This window comes from Protopterus annectens, chromosome 1.part1, assembly GCF_019279795.1.
Source record: "Protopterus annectens isolate FY-2018-M chromosome 1.part1, PAN1.0, whole genome shotgun sequence".
NCBI lineage: Eukaryota > Metazoa > Chordata > Ceratodontiformes > Protopteridae > Protopterus > Protopterus annectens.
This window is the reverse complement of record NC_056726.1, coordinates 797122369-797148276: the sequence shown is the minus strand read 5'-3', so window position 1 is coordinate 797148276 and position 25908 is coordinate 797122369. Positions and strand designations below refer to the sequence as shown.

General features: G+C 41.4%; 1 protein-coding gene across 2 annotated transcripts in view; it reads right to left on the bottom strand.

The window, feature by feature from the left end:
- The window catches only part of MYO5B (myosin VB), a 3346216-nt gene that overhangs the window by 2299337 nt on the left and 1020971 nt on the right, over positions 1-25908 (bottom strand). For both annotated transcript variants that reach the window (XM_044078265.1, XM_044078275.1), the window contains exon 4: positions 12542-12686. In XM_044078265.1, coding sequence (XP_043934200.1) covers positions 12542-12686 — 145 coding nt within the window. The remainder of the gene's footprint in view (positions 1-12541; positions 12687-25908) is intronic.

Sequence of the window (25908 nt, the reverse complement as noted above, 5' to 3'; positions counted from 1 at the left end):
AAAAGATGCAGCCAACGCCATTTTCTTTAGTTTTTCTTGCCCCAGATGTCAGGTGCCCCCAAAAGGGTAGGCTAAATATATGTCAATAAAGCATACATGCACCAAAGTAAATTATTCTTTCCTCTACCAGCAAATACACCACATAGGTTGTATAGATTAGAGAAGTACAGATAATTTCCAGCAAAGATAAGGGGGATGGTGGGTGGGTAACCTGGACTGCAACAGTGACTACACTCGAACATCTACATTTATGGAAGGTACACAACTGTACTATGTTCATCGTGTTTCACTGTTGCAGTCATTACAATTGGGTTGAATCCCAAAGCTAAGGTTGGAAGGCTGGAGCTAAATAGGATTAGGAGCGGCTATGGGCTTTGCAGAACTGCAGTGGCAAAGCCTGCCCTGGATTTAGAGTAGAGAGGTAAGTGATATTGCTTTGTAAAAGTGTGCACTGAGCTCCAGGTTGCAGCCTCTAAAATGTCTTTGGTTGGTACTCCTCTGAGGAAGGCTGCTGAAGTGGCTGCTGCTGTGGCTGAATGTGGCCTAATGGCCTTAGGCACTGATTTGCCATGTTGTGAACAGCAGAAACGAATGCAGTGGCCTATCCACTTTGAAATAGTCTGCTTTGAGATAGCCTTTCCTTGTAATCCTGCAGCATATGCCACTAGTAATTGCTCTGTCTTTCTGAAAGCTTTGGTTCTGTCCAGGTAGAAGCGCAGCTGTCTGTGTATGTCCAAAGAATGTAGAAGTCTCTCACCCTTATTCTGTGGGTTTGGATAAAAGGTAGGTAAGTGAATAGTTTGGTTAAGGGCCGCACTGGACACTACCTTAGGCATAAATGTCGGGTTTGTCCTCAGAGAAACCCTATCTGGATGGAAAATGATAAAAGGTTCCACAGCCATGAGTGCCTGTAGCTCTGAGACTCATCTTGCAAAGGTTATTGCTAGGAGCAGAGCTGTTTTCCAAGATAAAAATTTTATATCAGCTGTAGCGGCTGGTTCAAAAGGAGGCAGGGTGAGTTTTTCCAAGACATAACTGAGGTCCCATGCAGGAATTGGTGATCTCCTTGGAGGCCTTAAGTTTTTGGCTCCTCTGAGGTACTGCCTTAGTAAAGAATGAGAAAAAACAGGTGGCTCTGTATTGTAATGAGCCAAAATGGCAGAGGCATGAATCTTAATTGATGAAAAGGATAGGCCTTTGTCCAGCATCTCAGTTAAGTATTGCAAAATCTGAGGAATATTTGGTACAATCGTGTCAATTCCTTGTGCCTGGTTCCAATCACAGAATCTCTTCTATTTTTCAGCATAAGATTTTCTGGTACTAGGCCTCCTGGCCTCTAAAATAACATCCATTGCCGCTTTAGAAAGAGGGGTGTTTTGAATGACTAAATTATCCGCCATGCTGCCAGATTTAAGGTCTTGAGTTGGCTGTGCAGGATCTGGCTGTTTTGTTGGGACAGTAAGTGAGGAATTTGAGGTAATGTCCAGGCTGGGCATTGAGACAGATTCCTTAGGATTGGGTACCAGTGCTGGTGGGGCCAGTCTGGGGCAATCAGTATAATTTTTGGCTTCTCTTGTCTGACCTTTAGGAGCACCTTTGGGAGAAGGGGCAGTGGAGTAAAGGCATATACTGCTAAGTTTTTCCAGCTGAAAGATAGAGCATCCACTTTCCATGCTTGCTTGTGATAAGTCCTTGCGCAGAATCTCTGTAGTTGGCAGTTGTGAAGGGAGGCAAATAGATCTATGTCCGGGCATCCCCATTTCCTTGTTATTATGCTGAATATTTGCGGATCCAATTTCCACTCATGGGGATCCATGAGGTTTCTGCTTAGTTCATCTGCCAGAGTACTTATCTTTCCAGGCAGGAATTGTGCCTGCAGATGTACGTGGTAAGTCAATGCTGTGTCCCACAAAGTCATGGCTAGTCTGCAAGGGGGATAGGAATGAGTGCCTCCCTGCTTATGTACCACATGACTGTGGTATTGTCTGTTTTTATCAGTAGTTGTCCTGGATGAAGTTGGTCCTTGAAGGCTGTCAGGGCATTCTGAACAGCTAGCATCTCTTTTTAATTGATATGTAGATGCATTTGGCTTGCGGACCATGTGCCCTGAATGCATCTTCCTGCCATGTGGGCCCCCCAGGCATAATCTGATGCATCTGTTGTTAATGGTTGCCTGGCTGTGGGTAAAGTGAATGGCTGTCCTTTGTTGTGGTGATAGGCCTTTGCCCACCATCGAAACTCCTGTTGCAGGCAAGGAATGAGGGTAATTATTGTTTCCAGGCTGTGACAATGTTGAGTCCAAACACTTTTTAGATACCATTGAAGTTTCCTCATATGCAGTCTTGCATATGTAATTAGCAGAATGTAGGATGCCATGAAGCCCAAAGCCTGCAGAATTTTTCTTGCAGATAACTGGGCCTTTGTTGCCAAAAGTTTGAAATAAGTAGTCAGTTGCCTTTGTTTGTGGGCGGCCACGGTGGTGCAGTGGTTAGCATTGCCGCCTCACAGCAAGAGGTTCTCCGGTTCGATCCTCGGCTGGGGTGCCTTCTGTGCGGAGTCTGCATGTCCTCCCTGTGGTCGCGTGGGTTTCCTCCGGTGCTCGTTTCCTCCCACATCCCAAAGACATGCTGCAGGTGGATTGGACACTCTAAATTGGCCCTAGGTGTGCATGTGAGTGTGCCTTCTGTGGAAGGTTGGGCGCCGGGCTGGCAACTCGACACTGTAAAACTCCACTGCCATTCAATGTGCGGACAAGGTGATCCGCTGTGGCGACCCCTAACTGGGAAAAAGCCGAAAGAAGAAGAAGAAGAAGTCAGTTGCCTTTGTTTGTCTGGCGTGAGATAAGCCATCTGGGCAGTTGTATTTAAGCTTGCACCCAGGAATTTTTGATTTCTTTTCGTTTACCGTGTACCCTAGGCATGCTAGTAATCTTTTTACAAATGCCAGATGCTGTAGTAGAAGGTCCTTGTTCTCTGCTTGAATGAGGCAGTTGTCCAAGTAAGGATATATTTGTATTCCTCTTTGTCTGCAAAATGCAATTACTGGAGCCAGGCATTTTGTGAAGACCCTGGGTGCAGTAGATAAGCCAAAGGGCAGTGCAGAGAATTGGTACTGCATTGAGCCAGCTATGAATCTGAGGTATCTTCTGCATGATTGTCTGATTGGGACATGCAGGTATGCCTCTTTCGGTCTAAAGTCACAAGCCAAGTCTTCTTGCCCAGCATGGGCAGAAGCTGCTGCAGAGTCAACATTTTGAATTTTGGAATATCCAGATATGTGTTTAGAATAGATAGGTCCAGTACTGGTCTCCAGGCTTTGTCCTTTCTGGGCACCAAGAACAGTCGTGAGTAAAATCCTTGTCCCTGCTCTTGCTCTGGTACTTGCTGAATGGCCCTCATGTCCATGAGGGATGAAATTTGCTTTTGTGTCTCTGCCCATTGATTTTTTGGCAGGTCTGGCAAACCGTGTGCCCTTGGCAGGATATGAAAGCGAAACTTGTAGCCTTGTGACACTATGTTCAAGACTCATTTGTCCTGGGTTGTTATGTGCCAATTTTGATGAAAAAGTGCTAGTTTCCCCCCTAAAGGTGCTGCCAGAAGATAAGTGCTTGGTGCAGGCAGGGGGAATTCATTGGGACTGTTTCCTGTAAGGCTGAGATTTGTCTTCTCCGCTTTTGGAGGTAGAAGCACCCCATTGTTTAGACCTGTATGTGCCTTGGGGCTGAGACCTGCCTCTAGGGCGTCTGTATCTGCCCCTTTGTGGCCTGTCTGACACTGGAGAGCACCAATTCTTTGCAGGCCAGTGTCTGCTAAATATTGGTGGCTGTAACTGTAAGAAATTCTTGACTGTTTGCATAGATTTTGCTTTGTCCTCCATTTTCTTCAACACCTCCTCTGCTTTAACACCAAACAAGGTATCATGCTGTAATGGAGCATCTGATAATTTTGCTTTAACATGATCAGGCAGATTATGTACCTTTAACCAAGCATGCCTCCTGATGACAGAACCCGTAACAGCGGCCCTGCAGGAGGCCTCCAGAGAATCAAAACCACATTGCAAAGTATGCTTTCCAACTTGTTCAGCTGCATGCAATAAATCCTGCATTTCTTTGTTTTCTGCACATTCGGAATTTATCAACATTTTCTGTTTAAGCAGTGACATAATATATTGCTGATATTTAAGCATATGAAACTGACAATATAAAGCCCTTATAGCCAAGGTAGCAGAAATGTAAATCTTTTTTTCCCCATCTGTCCAGTGCCCTAGAATCCCTGTCAGAGGGGATACTTTTTTTGCAGTGGAAGCCTTGACCCCTTTGGGACCCAGAGAGATAGTTTCTGGGTCAGCAGCAGGGTTTTTAAAAAGAAATTTATAAGAATCAGAAAACCTGTAGTATCTGTCTGGCTTAACAGGAGCTGGAGGCAAGGAGTCACGAGTCAGAATGGACTCTGAAAAAACATCATCTACAATGTCTAACACAGGAGGAATAGCAAGGGGCCTGTGCTGAGGCAGTAAAAGGAAGTCTCTGAGCCTTTTCTTAGATTCTAAATAATCTTGGCTCTCCCAGTGAAAATGCTCCCTCATGGTATGCAGAGTTTCCCCAACGAATAATCCTCAGGAGGAGAGGCCAAAGGGATAGATTCTTCAGCATCAGAATCCTCATAGGGAGGAAGAGAGTATTCCTGATCAGAAGAGGAATCAGATGAAATGGAAACCTGATCTGAAGATTCATATTCTGTCTCTTGCCTAGGCCTCTTATCAAGAGGGGGATGGGAACCCCTGATCAAAGTAATTAGGTCTTCGGCCATTTTGAGCATCTGTTTTTTAGGCATGGAGGCCTGTCCATGGGGCTGCTGTACTTGTTTCTTTGTTTTTAGAGGTGCTTTAGTCTTTGCCTTTGAAGCTGAAGTCGTTTTTACATATAATTGTGTTGGCCTGAAAACACCCTTAGAAGCTGATGCCTGCTCAGCAGCTCCAGACCCATCTGAGGGAATAGTGTCCGAGGTTCCAATACCTTGAGTTTCCAGTGGCCTAGTCGGCTCCACGTGGGAGTCGGTAGTGGCCTGCGGCTCTAAAGTAGCGGGCATCAGGGGCTGTGAAAGTGCCTCACTGAGAACCGGTGAACCGGTGACTGGCTTAGAAGAAGCCTCGTCGTCAATTTTGGATCTCGGATGCTTGTCCTTTTCTTTTTCCTTGCGTTTCTTGTGAATTCCGGTAGTCAGATGGCTATCCGATGACATTGTGTAATTAAATCTTCTGCCAAAATAGTGAAATGCAAAATCGTACCGGCGCTAATAGTGCGTTGGTTAAATTTAGCACAGAACCTACAATTAGCAATGTCGTGGTCAGGGCCTAGGCAAGGAATACAGTAGGAATGAAAGTCCTTATGAGGTATTTGCTTCCCACAAGAAATACAATTATTAACTTTTTCTGACATTGGACTGGAGCAAGAAAAAAGTTTCCCCAACGGGGTACTTAGCTTTTAATGAAGACTTCGGATCTGAAATTCGAACACGAAAATCTCAGGAGTCGGCTGATCAGCACTTGCGAACTGCTTTTGCTTCGGGCACCACACGGCAAAAAAGACTGAAGAAAATGGTGTCGGCTGCAACTTTTATACCCCTGGCACACTGACGTCAGGGAGGAGGCGACAACAACTGACGCCAGACCTAGTCTTTGGAATTCAGGCTGACTGCGGGTAGCCTGCCAGCAGGATAACCCAACTGTAGTGACTGCAACAGTGAAACACGATGAACATCCTGTTTTCAAGAAGGTGATGTGTGACCTCTCATATACCAAAGAGCTTGCAGATGTAGTACAAAAGTACAGTTGTGTACACTTACCATAAATGTAGATGTTCGAGTGTATTCACTGTTGCAGTCATTACATTTGTGTTATCTGCCTGCAGGTAGACCTCAGCCGGCCTGAATACCAGAGTCTTGGATTCCTGCATCAGGTGCTGTCTCTTCTTCCATGACGTCAGGTCGTCAGGGATATAAAACATGCAGCCGACACCATTACATCAGTTTTTCTTGCCCCAGATGTCAGGTGCCCCCACAATGGGAAGCAATTATATGTTATGGTACACCTCCATCAAAAAGCAAATACACCAAAAAACTTAAATACACCAAACAAGAAGGAAAGGTAGAGCCAAGAGAAATCAGGGGGCTGGAGGGAGGGTAACCAGGACTGCAACAGTGAATACACTTCAACATCTAAATTTATAGTAAGTGTACACAACTGTACTATGTTCTTCATGTTTCATTGTTGCAGTCATCACATTTGGGTTGATTCCCAAAGCTAAGGAAGGGAGGAGGAAGTTAGAGAGCATTAGGGCCAGCTATTAAGCCCTGCAAGACTGCAGTGGCAAAACCAGCTCTGGATTTAGAAAAAATAGGCATGTGGTAATGCTTGTTGAAGGTATGTCCAGAGCTCCAGGTAGCAGCTTCTAGGATGTCCCTGGTAGGGACTCCTCTGAGAAAGGCTGTAGAGGTAGCTGCAGCCCTGGTGGAATGTGATCTTATCCCCTGAGAGGTAGGTTTTCCATGGTGCTTGTAGCAGAAATGAATGCAATGGGCTATCCATTTAGAAATGGTTTGCTTTGAAATGGCCTTCCCCTCTGCCCCTGCAGCAAAGCCAACTAGCAACTGTTCAGATTTTCTGAGAGGCTTAGTCCTGTCCAAATAAAATCTAAGTTGTCTGTGCACATCCAGAGAGTGCAGTATTAATTTTCCTTTGTTTTGTGGATTAGGGAAAAAGTAGGCAAATGAATGGACTGATTTAGGGCCACACTAGACACCACCTTGGGCATAAAGGAAGGATTGGTCCTAAGTGAAACCCTGTCTGCATGGAAGATGATGAAGGGCTCCACTGCCATGAAGGCCTGTAATTCAGACACTCTTCTTGCTGAAGTGATGGCTAGAATGAAGACTGTTTTCCAGGAAAGAAATTTCAACTCTGCAGTTGCAGCTGGCTCAAAGGGAGGGAGAGTGAGCTTTTCAAATACAAAGTTAAGGTCCCAGGCTGGAGTAGGGGATCTCCTGGGGTGTCTTAAATTTTTTGGCCCTCTAAGGAATTGCTTTAGCAGGGGGTGAAAGAAGAGGGGTGGCTGAAATGGCAGAGGCATGAATTTTAATTGACGAGAAGGATAGGCCCTTGTGGAGCATTTCTGTTAAGTACTGAAGAATATGAGGTAAGCTTTGCACCGTTGTGCCCATCCCCTGAGTCTGGCTCCAGGAACAGTATCTTTTCCACTTTTCAGCATAGGATTTTCTAGTACTAGGCCCCCTTGCCTCCAGAATGACATCTAGCACCTGCTAACTGAGGGATGCTACTGGAGAGCTCAAGGAATTAACCATGCTGCAAGGTTCAGTGTTTGAAGATGAGGGTGCAGAATCTGGCCCACCTGCTGGGACAGCAGGGAAGGGGTCTGAGGCAGTTGCCATGGTTCCAGCAGTGTCATACTGCACAAGACGGGGTACCAGTGCTGGCGTGGCCAGTCTGGTGCAATCAGGATTGTTCTTGGCTTGTCCTGTTTGATGTTTTGCAGGACCTTCGAGAGGAGAGGCAGAGGGGGAAAAGCATAAACCGAGAGGCTTTCCTAGGTAAAGGACAGGGCATCCACTTTCCAAGCTTGACTGTGGGAAGTCCTTGTGCAGAATTTGCCCTATTGGTAGTTCTGAGAGGAGGCAAACAGGTCTACCTCTGGAGTCCCCCATTTGTTCCTCAAGAGGTTGAATATTTTTGGTTCCAGTTTCCATTCATGTGGAGTCATGAGATTTCTGCTTAGGTCACCTGCTAGTGAATTTAGCTTGCCTGGCAGGAATTGAGCTTGTAGTTGCACTTGGTAGCTCAAGGCTGTGTTCCACAGAGCCATGGCTAGTCTGCAGAGAGGGTATGAGTGGGTTCCCCCCGCTTGTTTATCTACCACATAACTGTAGTGTTGTCTGTCTTTACGAATAGTTGTCCTGGAAGAATGCAGTCTTTGAAGGTTGTCAGGGAATTCTGTACAGCTAACATTTCTTTTTGGTTGATATGCAGATGCATCTGTCTCGGGTTCAATTTGCCCCGAATGCACTACCCTGCCAAGTGAGCCCCCATGCATAGTCTGATGTGTCTGTTGGGCAGCAGGGGGTAGAGTTAAAGGGAGCCCCTTGTTGTGGTATCAGGCCTCTGCCCACCAAAGGAACTCTGTCTTTATACAAGGAATGAAAGGAATCATTGATTACAGGTCCTGAGAATGTTGACACCATAGGCTTTTTAGATACCATTGTAGTTTCCTCATATGCAGTCTTGCATATGGAATTAGTAGAATGCAAGAGGCCATGAACCCCAGGGCTTGCAGAATTTTCCTTGCAGATAGCTGGGACTTTGTGGCCAATAGTTTGAAGTAGGTTGTCAAATAAACTTGTTTCTCTGGAGTGAGGAAAGCCATCTGGGAAGTTGTGTTCAAGCTTGCTCCCAGTAATACAATATGTTGGCAGGGTACTAGGTGAGATTTCTTTTTGTTTATGGTGTACCCCAGTGAGGTTAGAAGTTTCTTTATGAATGCAGATGTTTTAATAGTAAGTCCTGGCTTTCTGCCTGAATCAGACAGTCGTCCAAGTATGGGTATATTTGAATACTTCTCTGCCTACAAAATGCAATGGCTGGAGGTAGACACTTTGTGAATACCCTGGGTGCAGTAGATAAGCCAAAGGGAAGTGCAGAGAACTGACAGTGCATGGAGCCTGCCCTGAAGCATAGGTATTTCCTGCAAGATTCCCTTATTAGAATGTGCAGGTAAGCTTCCTTTAAGTCTAAGGTTGCCAACCAGGCATCTTTGCCTAGCATAGGAAGCAGCTGTTGAAGTGTTAGCATTTTGAATTTTGGGATTACCAGAAAGGTGTTTAGAATAGAGAGGTCCAAGATAGGACACCAGGAGCTGTCTTTTCTGGGTACTGGGAAAAGTCTTGAATAAAAATCTTGTCCCCTTTGTTCTGCTGGGACAGGTTGAATAGCCCTGATACTTAGAAGAGAGAGAACCTGCTGTTGGGCCTCCACCCACTGATTTGGGGGTAGGTCTTGCCAACCGTTTGGGGTTGGTAAGGAGTGGAAGTGGAATCTGTATCCCTGGGAAACTATATTCAAAACCCATTTGTCCTGGGTAATGAGTTCCCAGTTTTCTGCATGCAGGGCGATCTTTCCCCCTAAGGGAGCAGGCAGTTGAGCAGGGCTTGGAAGGGTTAAGGTTAAGTCCTTGTGACATTTTTCCATAGGGGGGTGGCTTATTACTCCCTGCTTTGGAAGTGGGAGCCCCCCCACTGCTTAGGCCTGTGCATAGCCTGAGACTGTAACCTAGGTGGTCTGCTGTTCCTGGGTTTGGACCTACTAAATCTGGGAGGGTGTACTTGTAGGAAATCTTTAACAGTTTGCATACATTTAGCTTTTTCCTACATCCTTTTGAGGACTTCTTCTGCTTTGTTGCCAAACAGGCAGCCTTGGTTTAAGGGTGCATCCAGTAATTTAGCTTTAACATGATCTGGCAAGTTTTGCTCCTTAAGCCAAGCATGCCTTCTAAGTACAGACCCAGTGACAGCATCCCTGCAAGATGCTTCTAAAGAGTCAAAACCACATTGCAAAATATGTTTACCAACTTGTTCTGCAGAATGTATTAAATCCTGTAATTCTTTGTGTTCAGCACAGTTAGGAATCAACATCATTTTCTGTTTAAGCAGTCCCATAATATGCTGCTGGTACTTTAACATATGAAACTGACAATTTAAAGTCCTAACGGACAAAGTAGCAGAAATGTATACCTTCTTACTTCATCTGTCCAATGCTCTAGAATCTCTATCAGAAGGGGTAAGATTTTGGCAGCAGTAGCCTTAACGCCTTTTGGTCCTTGGGAAATGGTCTCTGGATCCGCAGTAGGATTCTTGAGAGAGGAACTTGTGAGAGTCAGGTACTCTGTAATACTTGTCAGGTTTTCTGGGAGCTGGAGGCAAAGTGTCTGGGGAAAGGCTAGATTCCAAGAAAGCATAATCTACAATGTCCAGAACAGGAGGGATAGCTAAAGGCCTTTGTTGAGGAAGCAGTAAGAATTCTCTAAGCTTCTTTTTGGAGTCAGAGTAATCCTGGCTTTCCCAGCGGAAATGCTCCATAAGAGTGTGCAAGGTTTCACCAAAAGAAAAATCTTCTGGAGGGGAAGCAGAGGGAATGGAATCCTCTGCATCAGAATCCTCACAGGTAGATAAGGACAAATCCTGGTAATTAGAAGGAACAGAAATATCAGATTCCTGATGAGAAAATCAGCTCTAAGTCTCTAAGAGGGAGAAGGCTGGCTTCCCCTAATTAAGATAATAAGGTCTTCAGCCATTCTAAGCATTTGTTTTTTATGCATATGGGCCTGAGCATGTGGTTTGGACGTCGGTTTTCTAGGTGTGGTGCGAGTTTTAGGCCTGGATGAAGAAGATGGCGTTGGTTTAAAATGCAAGTCTGTAGGCCTTAATACAACCTCAGAAGCCGGTACCTGCACAGAGGCTCCGGACCCATCCAAGGTAGAGACATCCAGAAGTTCCATAGTCGAAGAAGCATCTCGTGGCATACCGGACTCTGAATGGGTCTCAGTAGAGGCCTGCGAATCTGAAGTAGTGGGTATCAGGGGCTACAAAAGCACCTCACTGAGTACGGCAGACTGGCAACTAGCTTAACAGAAGCGTTGGCAGTTTTGGACCTATGCATTCTGTCTCTGTCTTTATCCTTACGTTTTTGGAAGATCGGTAGTCGGATGGTTTAACGAAGCCATTTTGGAGTACAGATACTGAGTACCAAAATAATTTACTGCAAAGACAGCCCGACGATGAACAGTTCGGGGGCTGAACAAGGCAAAAAACCGACAGCGAGGGACATCATGGCCTGGGCCTAAGCAGGGAATGCAGTACGAATGAAAATCTTTATGAGGTATTTGCTTTCCACAGGTAAGACAATTGTTAACTTTTACTGACATCGGTTGGAGCAAGAAAAAAGATCCCCAATGGGGTACTTATCTATTTTTGAAGACTTAGGTTCTGAAACTCGAAAACGAAAATTTCAGGAGTCAGCTGACTGGCACTTGTGAACTGCTTCTGTTTCGGGCACCGCACAGCAAGAAAGACTGATGTAATGGTGTCGGTGCATATTTTATACCCCTGATGACCTGACGTCATGAAAGAAGAGACAGCATCCGACACAGAAATCCAAGACTCTGGTATTCAGGCCAGCAGAGGGCTACCTGCAGGCAGATAACCCAAATGTGATGACTGCAACAGTGAAATACGAAGAGCATCACTGCAGTTTTACAGTTTATCTTTTAGTACATTTCAAAAGAGAAATGGTGCAATGAAATTGTTGGACTCTGCAGTCATTGATAGACAAGCATCCCTGTCATTTTTGTATGCAATAACAAATTCCATTTCAAACCTTTACATACTATGACACCATTAAGAGTGCAGAATACATATAACTGCTGTTAGTTCAAGGCAAATATTTTTAAAGACTTCAGGACAAAGCATTAAAAAGGCAGGCAGGACAAAATGGAAGTTCAAAAATTTAAACTGAATAATAGATTATTCATTACTCTGAACTTGATGAGTGTTATTCAAAGTCCCTGAACAGACGAAGACATTTAATTAAAAAAAAAATTCTACAAAATAGATTCTCCAGAATTAAAATAAACTGAAACAACATAAGTGAATCTTTACTACCATGCTAAAATAGAGTACTTATTTCAATTAGAGGACTATTTAACAGAGGACATGCATGTGGTTAAATAGCAAAATCTGAAGAAAAAATCTAACCTGCGAACAGACTATAACTAGTTACTGACGAAAACTTCATGTATAAGACTTTTCTCTCTTTCATGAACGGAATACATTCATTATGTCAAATGGCCATAATTCTCAATCCCAAGAAGATCAATACAAAAGCTCAAAACACAAAAATGCAAAAATATTCAAACACATTCTATGCAGGGGCAAACCCAACTGTACTCCCCCCAGCCCTTCCTACTTACATATACCCACTCCAAGAATGCACTACAGTGGGAAAAGGGCAAAAGCCCAGTCCCAGCTGCACTGTGATCTTGTACATTCATATAAGATTTGAGATCAATTGTGAACATATATTTACAGTAGCAAACTGGAACAAAACCGAGGCGTTTAGATCATGAGGTAATATTGATCTACGGAAATCAAGTGATTAGAAAACATTAATTACCTCAGGAGTTGAGCACCAGCGTCATAAGTAAATCGTAATATAAGTCATACTAACACTATATATTAATACAGTCAGCACATGGTCACCTTATATGTTTATTCATCTTAGAGTTAACATTAGTACAAGACAGCAAATGTTCTACCATAAGCCAAACCTTGCTGGACATATGCAGCACTCATCTCAAAATAAAGAACATTCTGTTACAGAAAGATACTGGAATGAAGCTAGTCTTTTCTTCTAAGATTTCAGTGTTTCATTAGATTTTGGTTATTTTGACTCTTAATACAAAACAAATATATTTGCTTACCTAGCCATTTGTTTGTAAGCCTCCTCAGCAACTGCAAAAATATGTGGGTCCATATCTCCCATATTCTGCCCACTGTATGCACAAATGACATCTTCTCCATAGATTGGCAACTGCTCATATGGATTAATGGCAACAAGTACAATTCCTGAAGGGAAAAACAAACTTGTATTTACATGCTGTAAAAGGGAGAAATTCTGAAGATTTGTCTCTAGCTGATAATATATAAGAGATGGTGATGATTCAAGTCGTCTCACTTGAAAGTGTAAATTAAAGAAATATCAAGATCTTATTGTGATGCAACATAGGTTCATAGATTAGTACTAGGCTAACTGCCTTGTGGGCCATTTTGAGCATAGCCAATTACCCCACGTGAGAATCAAACCCTGCACCTTGTGTTTGTAAGGTAAACACTTTAACCATTATGCCAACTTCCCACCCTAAGGTTACTAAGCTTTTCAAGAATGATTACCGGCTGTAAAATCATAACAGAAAGATTCAGTTTTTTAAAAGTCATTATCAGCCTGCTGCAAAATTACAACCATTAAGTCAATGACATTTTTTGTGGCTGTTTCCATGTCTTTATAGGTTCATAGGTTTGTACTAGGCTATCGGCCCTAGGGCCTATACAAACCTAGCCATAACAATTCCCTGGATATTTCTTCCCACAGTATTTACTTTCCTGGACCTTGGTATAGCAGGGTGACTGATGTGATCCCCAGGGTGAATTTCCTATCTCCCATCCAATCATCAAGGTTCCTTTTGAAGAGGGCCAAGGAGGCGCTCTGCTTGACATGTATGGGCAGTCTATTCCACAGTATGGGGAGTCTGTGTGTCAGGAACATATCCCTCCAGCATGTTTTGTTCATTGTGATGACAAGGTCTAGATCTCTGGAGTGTGTGGCTCTGAGGGACTGCGATTTCTTTAAGTGGAGCATGTCCAACAGCTCAGGGTTTGACATGGCCTTGCATGCTAAGCAGAGATCGCCTTGGAGTAGATGATATGCCACAGAGTATAGCTGGAGTTTTTCTAGACGGTCAGCATAGGGCATCTGCTTGAGGCCTGTGATTCTTTTAGTGAGGTATTTCTGTGGCCTTTCCAGCTGTTGCAGATGTCTTGTGAGGTACATACCAAATGGGGCGTTGTACTCTATAAAGGGTCTAATGAGGGATGAATACAGTGGGACAATGACCTCCTTTTTTCTGGATGAAAAGCCCTTAGTGATGAGGTGTGCCACATAGAAGGATTTCCTGACTGTTGTGGCGATGTGGTTATCGAAGGTGAGATCACTGCCCACCTGTGTCCCTAAGTCTCTCATTACACTTCAGGTGTTTAGTGTACTGCCACCTATGTGATAATTCATGGGTACATGGTTTTTCCCAAAGGGGATAACTATACATTTCTTGGCATTAAGCTTCAGCCCATGGATCTTGCACCAAGCATCTGTTTCTGCAAGGCCCTTTTGTAGAGTATCCACATCATTTGGGGATTCAATAATGGCTCCCAGTTTGCAGTCATCTGCAAACTTTGTTATCCAGAGACCCTTAGTGTTGGCCTGTACTTCAGAGAAGTAGATGCCAAACAAGAGCGGTCCCAGGACTGAACCCTGAGGTACTCCACTTGTCACTTGTCTGGAGCTGGATTTGGAGTCGGCTACTTTTACAGTCTGGGTTCTGTCAGTAAGCCAGTTGGCAACTGATCGAGTGACATAGGGATTTATGCCCAGCTTAGTAAGTTTATCTATGATTCCAGAGTGGGGGATGGTGTCGAAGGCCTTGGCTCATAGGTTCATAGGTTAGTACTAGGCTAATTGCCCCTTGTGGGTCATTTTAAGCCTAGCCAATTACCCCACGTGAGAATCAAACCCTGCACCTTGTGTTTGGCAGGTAAACACCTTAACCATTATGACATCCTCCCACCCTGGCGAGGTCCAGATAAGCTGTGCGGACCTCCTTACCCTCATCCACTGCTCTGGAGACTGATTCAAAGAAGTCAATCAGGTTCAGGAGACAATATCAGCCCTTCACAAACCCAAACTGGGTGGGGTCCTGTGTTTGAAGGTTGCCAATGTCTTTGTTTATACGTTCCATGATACAGTGTTCCATGCCCTTGCAGATCAGGCTCATCAGACTGATGGGACGGTAGATCCCGGGATCCAAGGTGGATCCCCCCTTGTGGAGTGGGATAACTGTAGCTGTGCACCACTCAGTGGGCACGAAGCCTGAGGTGAGGCTATGATTAAACATGACACTTAGGTGAGGTGCCAGTTTATTTTGTAGTTCATGTAGTACACAGCCTGGGATGTGATCTGGTCCCACGGATGCTGTATTCTTAGCTTTGGAGAGTGTGGTTTCTACCTGTGTGGCCGTGATTACCGGAATTTGGCAATCGCTTGGTATTGAGATGGGCCCTTTAGGGGGTGAGGGGGGGGTGAAGTTGGCACTAAATCGATCTGCCAGAATACTGGCACTATCCTTGGGATCAGTTTATTTAATGCATTCTGTTGTAGTTCAGAGCATTGCTATTTAGATTCTTGACATAACTATAGAATGCCTTGTGGTTGTCTTTGGAATCTTTGGCAACTTTACTTTTGTAACTAGCTTTGGCGGATTTACTGAGGCTGATAAGGGAGTTTTTTGCATCCTGGGATTTTCCTCTTTTCTGCAACAGTTTCTTCCTTCTGTTGTATAGTTTGTTTATGGCAGGGGACCACCAGATCAGCTTCCTTTTTTTTGGAAAACATTTTGGTTCTATTTGGGATGGCATGATTCATGCATGAGTGGATGTGCTCGTACAGTGCCTTAGTGTAGGATTCAGCAGTCCAACTTTCAGTTCCCATCTGCATGGGTGTCATGAAGTTTGTCACTTCTGACTTGAGTAGCATGAAGTTGGCTTTGGAAAAGTTTTTTACAGAAGTTTCCTTACTGGGAGGTGGGGGTGGGATGTGGATGTCAAGGGTGATTAGCTTATGGTCAGACCTGACCAATGAGGGGGTGACCACTGGTGTGGAACATTTATCTCCCATGTTGATAATGACCAGGTCTAGGATATTGGAGCCCCTGGTGGGACAATGGATTAGTTGACCAGGCCGTTGGAATTGATAAATTCCAAGAACCATTGGGAAAAGATGTTGGTACCAGAGTAGTTTTCCCAGTTAATGGCAGGGTAGTTGAAATCACCCAGTATTAGGATGTTTGGTTGTATCTTAATATTTTCCAGTATGTTTAGAAAGGTGTAGTGAGAATATTGGGGCATTGTGGGGGATATGTAGCAAGCTAAAATTTGGACTGCAGTCTTAACTAGTGTTAGTTGCACCTGGAGAATTTCAGATGCATTGTGTTGGGCAACTAGCCAGGAGGTGTGAATATCCTTGGTGAATATGGACACTCCTCCACCTTTAGAGTTTCAGTCTTGGTTTGGTGGCTGAAAAGTGTGGTAAGAGTTGTAGCCTGGTATTGCATGGGTGCTCTCTGGAGCCTTGAACATATCCTGGATCTAGTACTCACAAATATGGCCACTTCTTGTACATCTCCATATGTGTCATCAATCCTTGCTAAATCAAACTATACCCATATAAATAAATTATATGACATGAGAAAGAAACTGCTTACTGCTTACAAGAGGTCTAATTCTACCTACCTTAAGAGCACACTTAAGCAAAATAACAAACATCTTAAAGGAACTATTAGGAAGCTCAACGCTGAGTATGCACTTGGAATAGCCACTAAAACCAATCACAACTGCAAACACAATGAAGGAAGTTAAAAACTATCAGCCAACAATGCTCAGAGCTTGTCCAAAACAATATTGCACTCTCTGATCCAAAGAAAATAGCTAATATCCTAGTGATCAGATTTAGTCCACATTTTATTCCACCCACAGTTATAATTATTCCGCAAGTTTCACAATCCCATCCATTCCATTTAATTGCTATGGAACAAGTTCTCTCAGCTCTTTCCATAACTAAGAATACTTCATCCATGGGCCCTGATAACATACCAAGTTGCCTGATTATCGGTGCCAAATATGTCCTTTCTGAACCACTACTTAACCTCTTTAGTCTAAGCCTCTCCACTGGTTACATTCTTGAAGCCTGGAAAACAGCCATTGTAATGCTGTTACACAAGGGTGGCCCGTCCACAGACCCTGGCAGCTATAAACCCCTTAGTCTTACTAGCTTCATATGCAAAGGTATGGAGTGCATTATCCCATACTTCATTAATCTGGACTTTGAAAATATCTTAACTCTGGACCCTCATCAATTTGGCTTTATCAAAGGAAGGTCCTATATCTTTAACCTCATTAACTTCTTTGAAAAAGTATCTAAAGCCGTGGATAGTGGTTATGAAATGCATATTTAGACCTGACTAAGGCCTTTGACACTATTGCTCACACAGGCATTATGTATAGACTTGTAAATCTGAATATGAATCCTTATATTGTGCAATGGAAATCGAACTGATTGTCTGACAGAACCCACGTGGATGCATTAGCAGGTGCCACTTCTGAAAGCAAAAAATATGTACCAGTGTACTCAGTTCAGTTTTGGGCCCTCAGCTGTTTGGCATATATATCTCAGACCTTCAGGCCAGAACTCCTGGCCAATGGTTAATTACAGGTGCAGATGACTGTAAATTAGGTGTTGTTATTCAATCTTCAACAGACTCATAATTGCTCCAACATGGATTGACCATGTTAACAACTGGTGTAAGGATGATGGCCTTAAATTCAATGTAAAACAATGTAGGATAGTTTATTTTGGTACACAAAACAGTTTCATTTACCACACAGGAGATGCATACCTCCAAATAGACACTGTTGTAAGAGGTCTGGGTACTATTATTAGGTTCATAGGTTCATAGGTAGGTACTAGGCTATCTGCCTGAAGGCATTTATAAGCCTAGCCAGAATGTGTTGGCTTTCGCCGAGCCATTGCAGTGATCCCTGGGGTAAACTTTCTGTTTCCCATCCACTCGTCAAGGTTTCTCTTGAAGAGGGTTAGCGAGGAGCTCTGCCTAATGTAGATTGGAATCTTGTTCCAGAGCATGGGAAGTCTCTGGGACAGGAATCTATTGCTCCTGCATGTCCTATTTATTGTTGTGGTGAGGTTTAGATCCCTGGAGCGTATGGCTCGAGGGGATATGGTTTTCTTTAGGTGGAGCATGTCCATCAATTCTGGGTTGGACATGGCCTTGTATGTCAGGCAGAGATCACCTCTGAGTAGGCGGTATGCAACCGAGTACAGCTGGAGTTTCTTCAGCCGAGCTGCATACAGCATCTGCTTGAGGCCACTAATCCTCTTGGTGAGGAACTTCTGTGGTCTTTCCAGTTGTTGCAGGTGTCTTGTAAGGAACATCCCAAATGGGGCATTGTACTCTATAATGGGTCTGATGAGTGATGCGCAGAGGGGCCCAATGACCTCTTTTGATCTGGATGCAAACCCTTTTGTGATTAGGCGGGCCATATAGAAGGATTTTCTAACCACTTTGGCAATGTGAATATCAAAGGAGAGATTACTATCTACTTGGGTCCCCAGATCCCCTATTACGTCTTCCATATTTAGGGGGCTACCACATATGTGGTAGTTTGTGGGTACTTTGTTTTTACCAAAGGGGATGACTATGCACTTTTTGGCATTTAGCTTGAGGCCATGGTTTTGACACAAGGTATCTGTTTCAGTGAGACCCTTTTGGAGGATGTCTGTGTCAGCCGGAGAGTCAATTATAGCCCCTAGTTTGCAGTTGTGTGCAAACTTGGTCAGCCATAGTCCTTCTGTGCTTGCCTGTACCTCTGAGAAGTATATGCCAAACAGGAGGGGTCCTTGGACTGAGACCTGGGAAACACCACTTGTAACCGATTTAGAGTTAGACCTAGCTCCCGCAACTCTTAACATGTGGGTTCTGTCCGTGAGCCAGTTGGCAACCCATCTCGTGACGTAGGGGTTTATTTTCAGGCTGGTGAGCTTGTCTATAATACCTGAGTGGGGAATGGTGTTGAAGGCCTTTGCGAGGTCTAGGTAGGCTGTGTGGACCACCTTTCCCTCGTCTATAGCCTTGGTAACTGTCTCAAAGAAGTCCACCAGGTTTAGGAGGCATGATCTGCCCTTAACAAAGCCAAACTGGGTAGGGTCCAGTGTTTGGAGGTTTCCAATGTCTCTGTTAATGAGATCCATGATGATGCATCTGACCATCATATCTCCACAGCAGTTCAGAAACGCTTTTTATGTGGCCCATCTAATTTCCAAAGGCATCTTTACCAGACAAAAAGAATTCTTAATTTCCCATTATTCATATCTTATCAGACCCATAATTGAATATCATGCACCTTTTGGTATGTATTTATCTAACCTCAGAGGGGCTCCCTAATGAAATGTTGGCAGTTGCAATGCCAAGTGTTGACAAGCTGAAAAAAAAAAAAACAAAAATACAGAAGAGCGAATTTCAAAAATTGCTCTTCTCCTTTTAACTTCTTTTTGTGGGGGGAGGGTTCAAAACATGCCACAAAAATGTAATATCTGGACGGTGACCAGAAAAACCACTGCTCGTACTTGGATGCAATAAAAAATTTTTTATTCTCGATAACACACGATAAAAACAGGTTAAGCACTTTCAGCTGTGAACAACAGCCTTCCTCAGAACAATATTATGCCTATGAAGTCTAGCTTTTATACAAAATCAATTGCTCACTTAATTGTATAATCATCCTAATTAAAACTTTAAAGGCATATTGTCATCTGTACAAGGAAGTTCACATACATTTTCATGGTCTAAACACTTCAAACATATGAATTCACATATTCAGTATGATTACAGGGTGTATGCAATCAAATATGCAGACAAAAATGCATAATGTAGCGTGTATAAAATGCATGTGTAACACATCCTAAACTATTCACTCTTGTACATTCTGATCTGTCCAAAGCTACTTTATGCACATAGAAATGTATAAACAATACATAAAATATATATTTAAAATATGTATTAAAAATGTTTGTGGTTAAAAATCCATGGATATCCATGTTTTTACATGTGGATTAATCCATTACATAAATTTCAAATATGATATTGCTAATATTAATACTAATGATCATTAACCGAAAATACACCATACTTCACTGCTTCATCATAAGTTCGATGTATGCTAAAAAAATTGCCATAATTAATAACAACATGATACTACGACCATGGTATCAGGATACCACATACACTATAAAAATGGGAATATCAGACTACTATGGGAGAATAGAATGATAAAATAATGGAATGATGGAATTTTGGGGCATAAAGTGTCCTCCAATAGTTATATGTTCTACTATATCAGTCCATATCCATAAACTGTGTGTTACATATCACCTGTATATATTAATGTTGTAGATATATGATGTAAATATAAATATAATTATATCCCTCATTTACCATTATATAAACTTGCTCACAGTAAAGCTAGGAAAGGTTTAATACTCACAAAGTCATTAAGACCTTGTTTTCTGGAGGAGTCTGTCAAGATCTGCCATCTACTCTCACTTGCTGCTAACTCCATCTTCCAATTGCCTCCAATAGGTGTAATAGGGATCTGATCTACAATAGCAAAAATGAAACTATGGTCTATCCCTTGTTCCATAACATGTCTATATAACGCATTTTTACTGTCACATTTCTGTATTCTGTATGTATGTTCATATATGCGTTTAATTGTCTTTCAGTTTTCCCAATATAGTGTGCATTGCATTTTGTGCAGTTGGCAATGTACACTACACCCTTAGAGCAACAATTCCCAGCTTTACATCTGATAAAGGTGTTGTTAATGTCATCTAATCTGATGGTATTAGCTGTATTAATGTACTTACATTGTTTACACCTACCACACTTTGTTGTGCTTTTATGTGTATCTACTTTGTCCTTATTATAACTAGCTTTTTCCAACATCCTTTTAATGTTGGGTGCTGTTTTATATACACATTTCGGATATTTATCCCAACTTTGTTCTTTTCCTATAGTTGTGATAATTGCCCAATGTTTTTCTACAATTTCTTTAATCAAGTGTGTGTAGGGTGTATATGTGAGTACACAAACTCTTCCTTGAAATATATTATGTCCTTCTTCTTTGTACGGCATTGTGTAGCACCCTAATAGTGGTGGGTATTTATTTCCCCATTCGTCTTTCACATATCTAATAATTTCATTTAACATTTTTATTGGATACGCTCGATCTAAAAATAACTGCCTTATATTTTCCAGTTCATCCTCCATGATGGTCCTAGTGGAGGACATCCTAGCTGCTCGGATGCATTGCCCTTTCACTATATTTTTAAATACATGCGGGGGATGGCAACTACTGAAGTGTATATAATCATTTGAAAATGTGGGCTTTCTATACAGCTTAGAAATAAAACCCACTTCGTCATGACTAATAGATACGTCCAAGAATGCTATTCCAGTATTACTACTCATATGTGTGAACTTTAGGAAACTGGTGGTGTTATTTATATAAGTCATAAATTCCTGTATTTTATCTTTAGGGCCTTTCCACATGATAAAAATATCGTCCAGGTATCTAGCATAATACGAGATGTCAGAATAATATTTGCTGTTGAATATATACTCTGACTCCCACTCCAGCATGACCAGATTTGCAAAAATGGGAGCACACGCTGCTCCCATAGCCACTCCTCTTGTCTGTTTGAAAAATTCTCCCTGGAAAGCTATGTAATTGTGGTCCAACACTAGTCCCATCATATCACATATCAACAATATCTTATTCCATGTCAGATCTGAATATTTCCTTAAACTGTTGGCAAAAAATTCCAGGCCCTCATCTTTGGGGATACTAGAGAATAGGTCCTGCACATCTATAGTGAGATAAATAATGTTAGGATGCCATTTCTCTCTGGTTAAATCACCCAAAAATCTCCAGGAATCTTTCATTATATGAGAAATAGATTTGTATATGTCTTTGAGCCAACCATCTATAAGTTTCCCTATATTAAAAGTTTTCGAACGGGAACCTGAAACTATGGGGGGAAGTGGGGATTCTCCATGCTCTTATGTATCTTTGGAATTCCCACCATCTTAGCTGACACCGGATGATCTGTCTTTATAAAAGAATACGTATCATTGCATACCCTATTGTCGATCAAATATTCTTCTATAACCAAATCAATTCTTTTATGACCAATATTAATTTGGTTGATAGATATATTCTCATAATTTCCTGACTCATGAAAAAGTTTATGGAGCGCTTCATTATAAACATTTGTATAGTAAATTACTGCGCCACCGCCCTTGTCGGGCTTCATGATTCTTAACTCTTTATTATTCATGAGTGTATATAATGCTTGTCTTTCAAGAACTGAGAGATTATCTGTATCTGACCATTTGTTTTTCCTAATATTTTTGTACGTCCAATATATGTCGTTACAAACCAATCTTTCATAATTCAAAACTTGCTGATTATTATCGGGGATATATGTACTTTTCTTTCTGAGATCAGTCCCTGCTATACCTATCTGTCCCTTCTCAACACTATTGTTAGTATTGTTAAATTGTATAGCCAGGTTGAGTCTTCTGCAGAACATTTTAATCTCCTTAATATTATCTACAAGCTGCAGTCTACTTGCTGGAATATATTTCATGCCTTTACTCAACAATAATCCCATCTCAGAATTCACTGTCGTTTCAGTGTAATTATACACCTTGAATCCATCAAAAATACTTATTTTTGGGAGCGTACTAGTTGTTTCTCGTGTACTGGTATAACTAACATTGTCAATCAAACTTTCATCACACATAGGTTTCACTACTTCATCATCTTTCCTAGGCTGTAATATACAATTTCTTTTAGTTGTAACCTTTACATTACTAGACTTAATAGGGTTGTCATAAGAATCATTTACCGCTGTCTGTTGTAATTTCTTGCTGGAAAATATCTTCCCCCCTGAAAATTTTCTTCCCTTCCATTGGTTCTAACAGATTTTCTTCTAGTTTGAAAATTGTTCACTTCATTATTTCCATCTCTATATGTCGGCCACACATATGCCCTATTATTCTTGTATAGTGGGTTTTATTTCTAAGCTGTATAGAAAGCCCACATTTTCAAATGATTATATACACTTCAGTAGTTGCCATCCCCCGCATGTATTTAAAAATATAGTGAAAGGGCAATGCATCCGAGCAGCTAGGATGTCCTCCACTAGGACCATCATGGAGGATGAACTGGAAAATATAAGGCAGTTATTTTTAGATTATCCAATAAAAATGTTAAATGAAATTATTAGATATGTGAAAGACGAATGGGGAAATAAATACCCACCACTATTAGGCTGCTACACAATGCCGTACAAAGAAGAAGGACATAATATATTTCAAGGAAGAGTTTGTGTACTCACATATACACCCTACACACACTTGATTAAAGAAATTGTAGAAAAACATTGGGCAATTATCACAACTATAGGAAAAGAACAAAGTTGGGATAAATATCCGAAATGTGTATATAAAACAGCACCCAACATTAAAAGGATGTTGGAAAAAGCTAGTTATAATAAGGACAAAGTAGATACACATAAAAGCACAACAAAGTGTGGTAGGTGTAAACAATGTAAGTACATTAATACAGCTAATACCATCAGATTAGATGACATTAACAACACCTTTATCAGATGTAAAGCTGGGAATTGTTGCTCTAAGGGTGTAGTGTACATTGCCAACTGCACAAAATGCAATGCACACTATATTGGGAAAACTGAAAGACAATTAAAGAAACGCATATATGAACATACATACAGAATACAGAAATGTGACAGTAAAAATGCGTTATATAGACATGTTATGGAACAAGGGATAGACCATAGTTTCATTTTTGCTATTGTAGATCAGATCCCTATTACACCTATTGGAGGCAATTGGAAGATGGAGTTAGCAGCAAGTGAGAGTAGATGGCAGATCTTGACAGACTCCACCAGAAAACAAGGTCTTAATGACTTTGTGAGTATTAAACCTTTCCTAGCTTTACTGTGAGCAAGTTTATATAATGGTAAATGAGGGATATAATTATATTTATATTTACATCATATATCTACAACATTAATATATACAGGTGATATGTAACACACAGTTTATGGATATGGACTGATATAGTAGAACATATAACTATTGGAGGACACTTTATGCCCCAAAATTCCATCATTCCATTATTTTATCATTCTATTCTCCCATAGTAGTCTGATATTCCCATTTTTATAGTGTATGTGGTATCCTGATACCATGGTCGAGTATCATGTTGTTATTAATTATGGCAATTTTTTAGCATACATCGAACTTATGATGAAGCAGTGAAGTATGGTGTATTTTCGGTTAATGATCATTAGTATTAATATTAGCAATATCATATTTGAAATTTATGTAATGGATTAATCCACATGTAAAAACATGGATATCCATGGATTTTTAACCACAAACATTTTTAATACATATTTTAAATATATATTTTATGTATTGTTTATACATTTCTATGTGCATAAAGTAGCTTTGGACAGATCAGAATGTACAAGAGTGAATAGTTTAGGATCTGTTACACATGCATTTTATACACGCTACATTATGCATTTTTGTCTGCATATTTGATTGCATACACCCTGTAATCATAATGAATATGTGAATTCATATGTTTGAAGTGTTTAGACCATGAAAATGTATGTGAACTTCCTTGTACAGATGACAATATGCCTTTAAAGTTTTGGCGGCAATTAGGATGATTATACAATTAAGTGAGCAATTGATTTTGTATAAAAGCTAGACTTCATAGGCATAATATTGTTCTGAGGAAGGCTGTTGTTCACAGCTGAAAGCGCTTAACCTGTTTTTATCGTGTGTTATCGAGAATAAAAAATTTTTTATTGCATCCAAGTACGAGCAGTGGTTTTTCTGGTCACCGTCCAGATATTACACTTGGTTGTTTGCTGAGCGGTTTATGGTTACGGAGTTGCAACTAGGATGGCTGATCTTGAAGAACCGTTGTCTGCTTCATTGTCAAAGGATGAAATAGCTCTTTTAAGAGCTGACCTCACCACTCTGCAGAATGAAGTGCATAAACTATTGGATTTGGTTGCCGGGCTTGTTACAGTTAATGCCCCTAAGGGAAAGGTACGGAAGAGGATCGTAGGACCGATAACGGAGGATGGAGATGTCCGTATACCAGAGGAAGTGACGACATCGGACATACGTAAAGAACGTCGCTCGTTTGATTCTATAACATCCAGTGAACATCATGAAAGGAACATGACACAAACACCCGACCGTTGTTTTCCTAAGGGTCTGAGGAGCGTGGATGTAGATACGGGTGGAAATACACTAATGGAGGGCATGATTGACACAGCAACTAAGTGTAAAGGTACTGTAATGGAGGGGATTGATTTAATCAACCACAGCGATGCACAAATATGCAGCGACCATCCATGTAACATCATGGATCAGGATGTCACGTTCGATTTCAGTTTTAGTAGAGGGCGACAAGATACATTCCATAACGGAGCACGACCGAAGGAATATCCCAGTCTAAGAACTTATGGAAAAGGAAAATCTAAGGCCGTGCAGGCCTCTAAAGGTACTGTTTCTAAGCCATACAATTTTGAATGTTACAGTCCATGCCGACTTAAACCATCTATGCAATATAATGGACATAATACAGAAGTCAATGTTAACAATAAAAACACTAAAAACAAAGGTTGTAATAGGGACTGTATGGAAGACGAGTTGATGGTACAGTTCCTTGATGAAAGTTTTGTGTTTTGTGATGACAATGGAGGTTTTGTTAACAATAGGGTCAACAGGATGGACAATATACATATGTCTGTTAAAGACATGATTTTTGATTATGGAAAGAAACTAATTTCGTATAAAAATACCAAATTAGACTGTTGTTATTTATCTAAATGTCTTAAACTTAAGATAGTACCAAAAGGTATGAGATTTTTTAAACTACCATTGGGAATCAAATATGGGATTGAGACTATTAAGGATTTTAACGAATTATTTGACAATTTTGGGTATGCATTTATAAAAACTGTAATCAAACACTTGGATGAAAAACTTATCAAGTTGGCTAATGAACTAGAGAATATTAACAATATGATAACAAGTCATGATGAATTTGATACATGGAAAGATTTGTATAGGAAGCAGTATGAAACTGCAGACAATAAAACACAGAATATCGTGGAAAGGAAGAATAGGAAGATCACACGTGATGTAGAACTATATAAAAATAATAGGGCATATGTGTGGCCGACTTATAGAGATGGAAATAATGAAGTGAACAATTTTCAATCTAGAAGAAAATCTGTTAGAACCAATGGAAGGGAAGAAAATTTTCA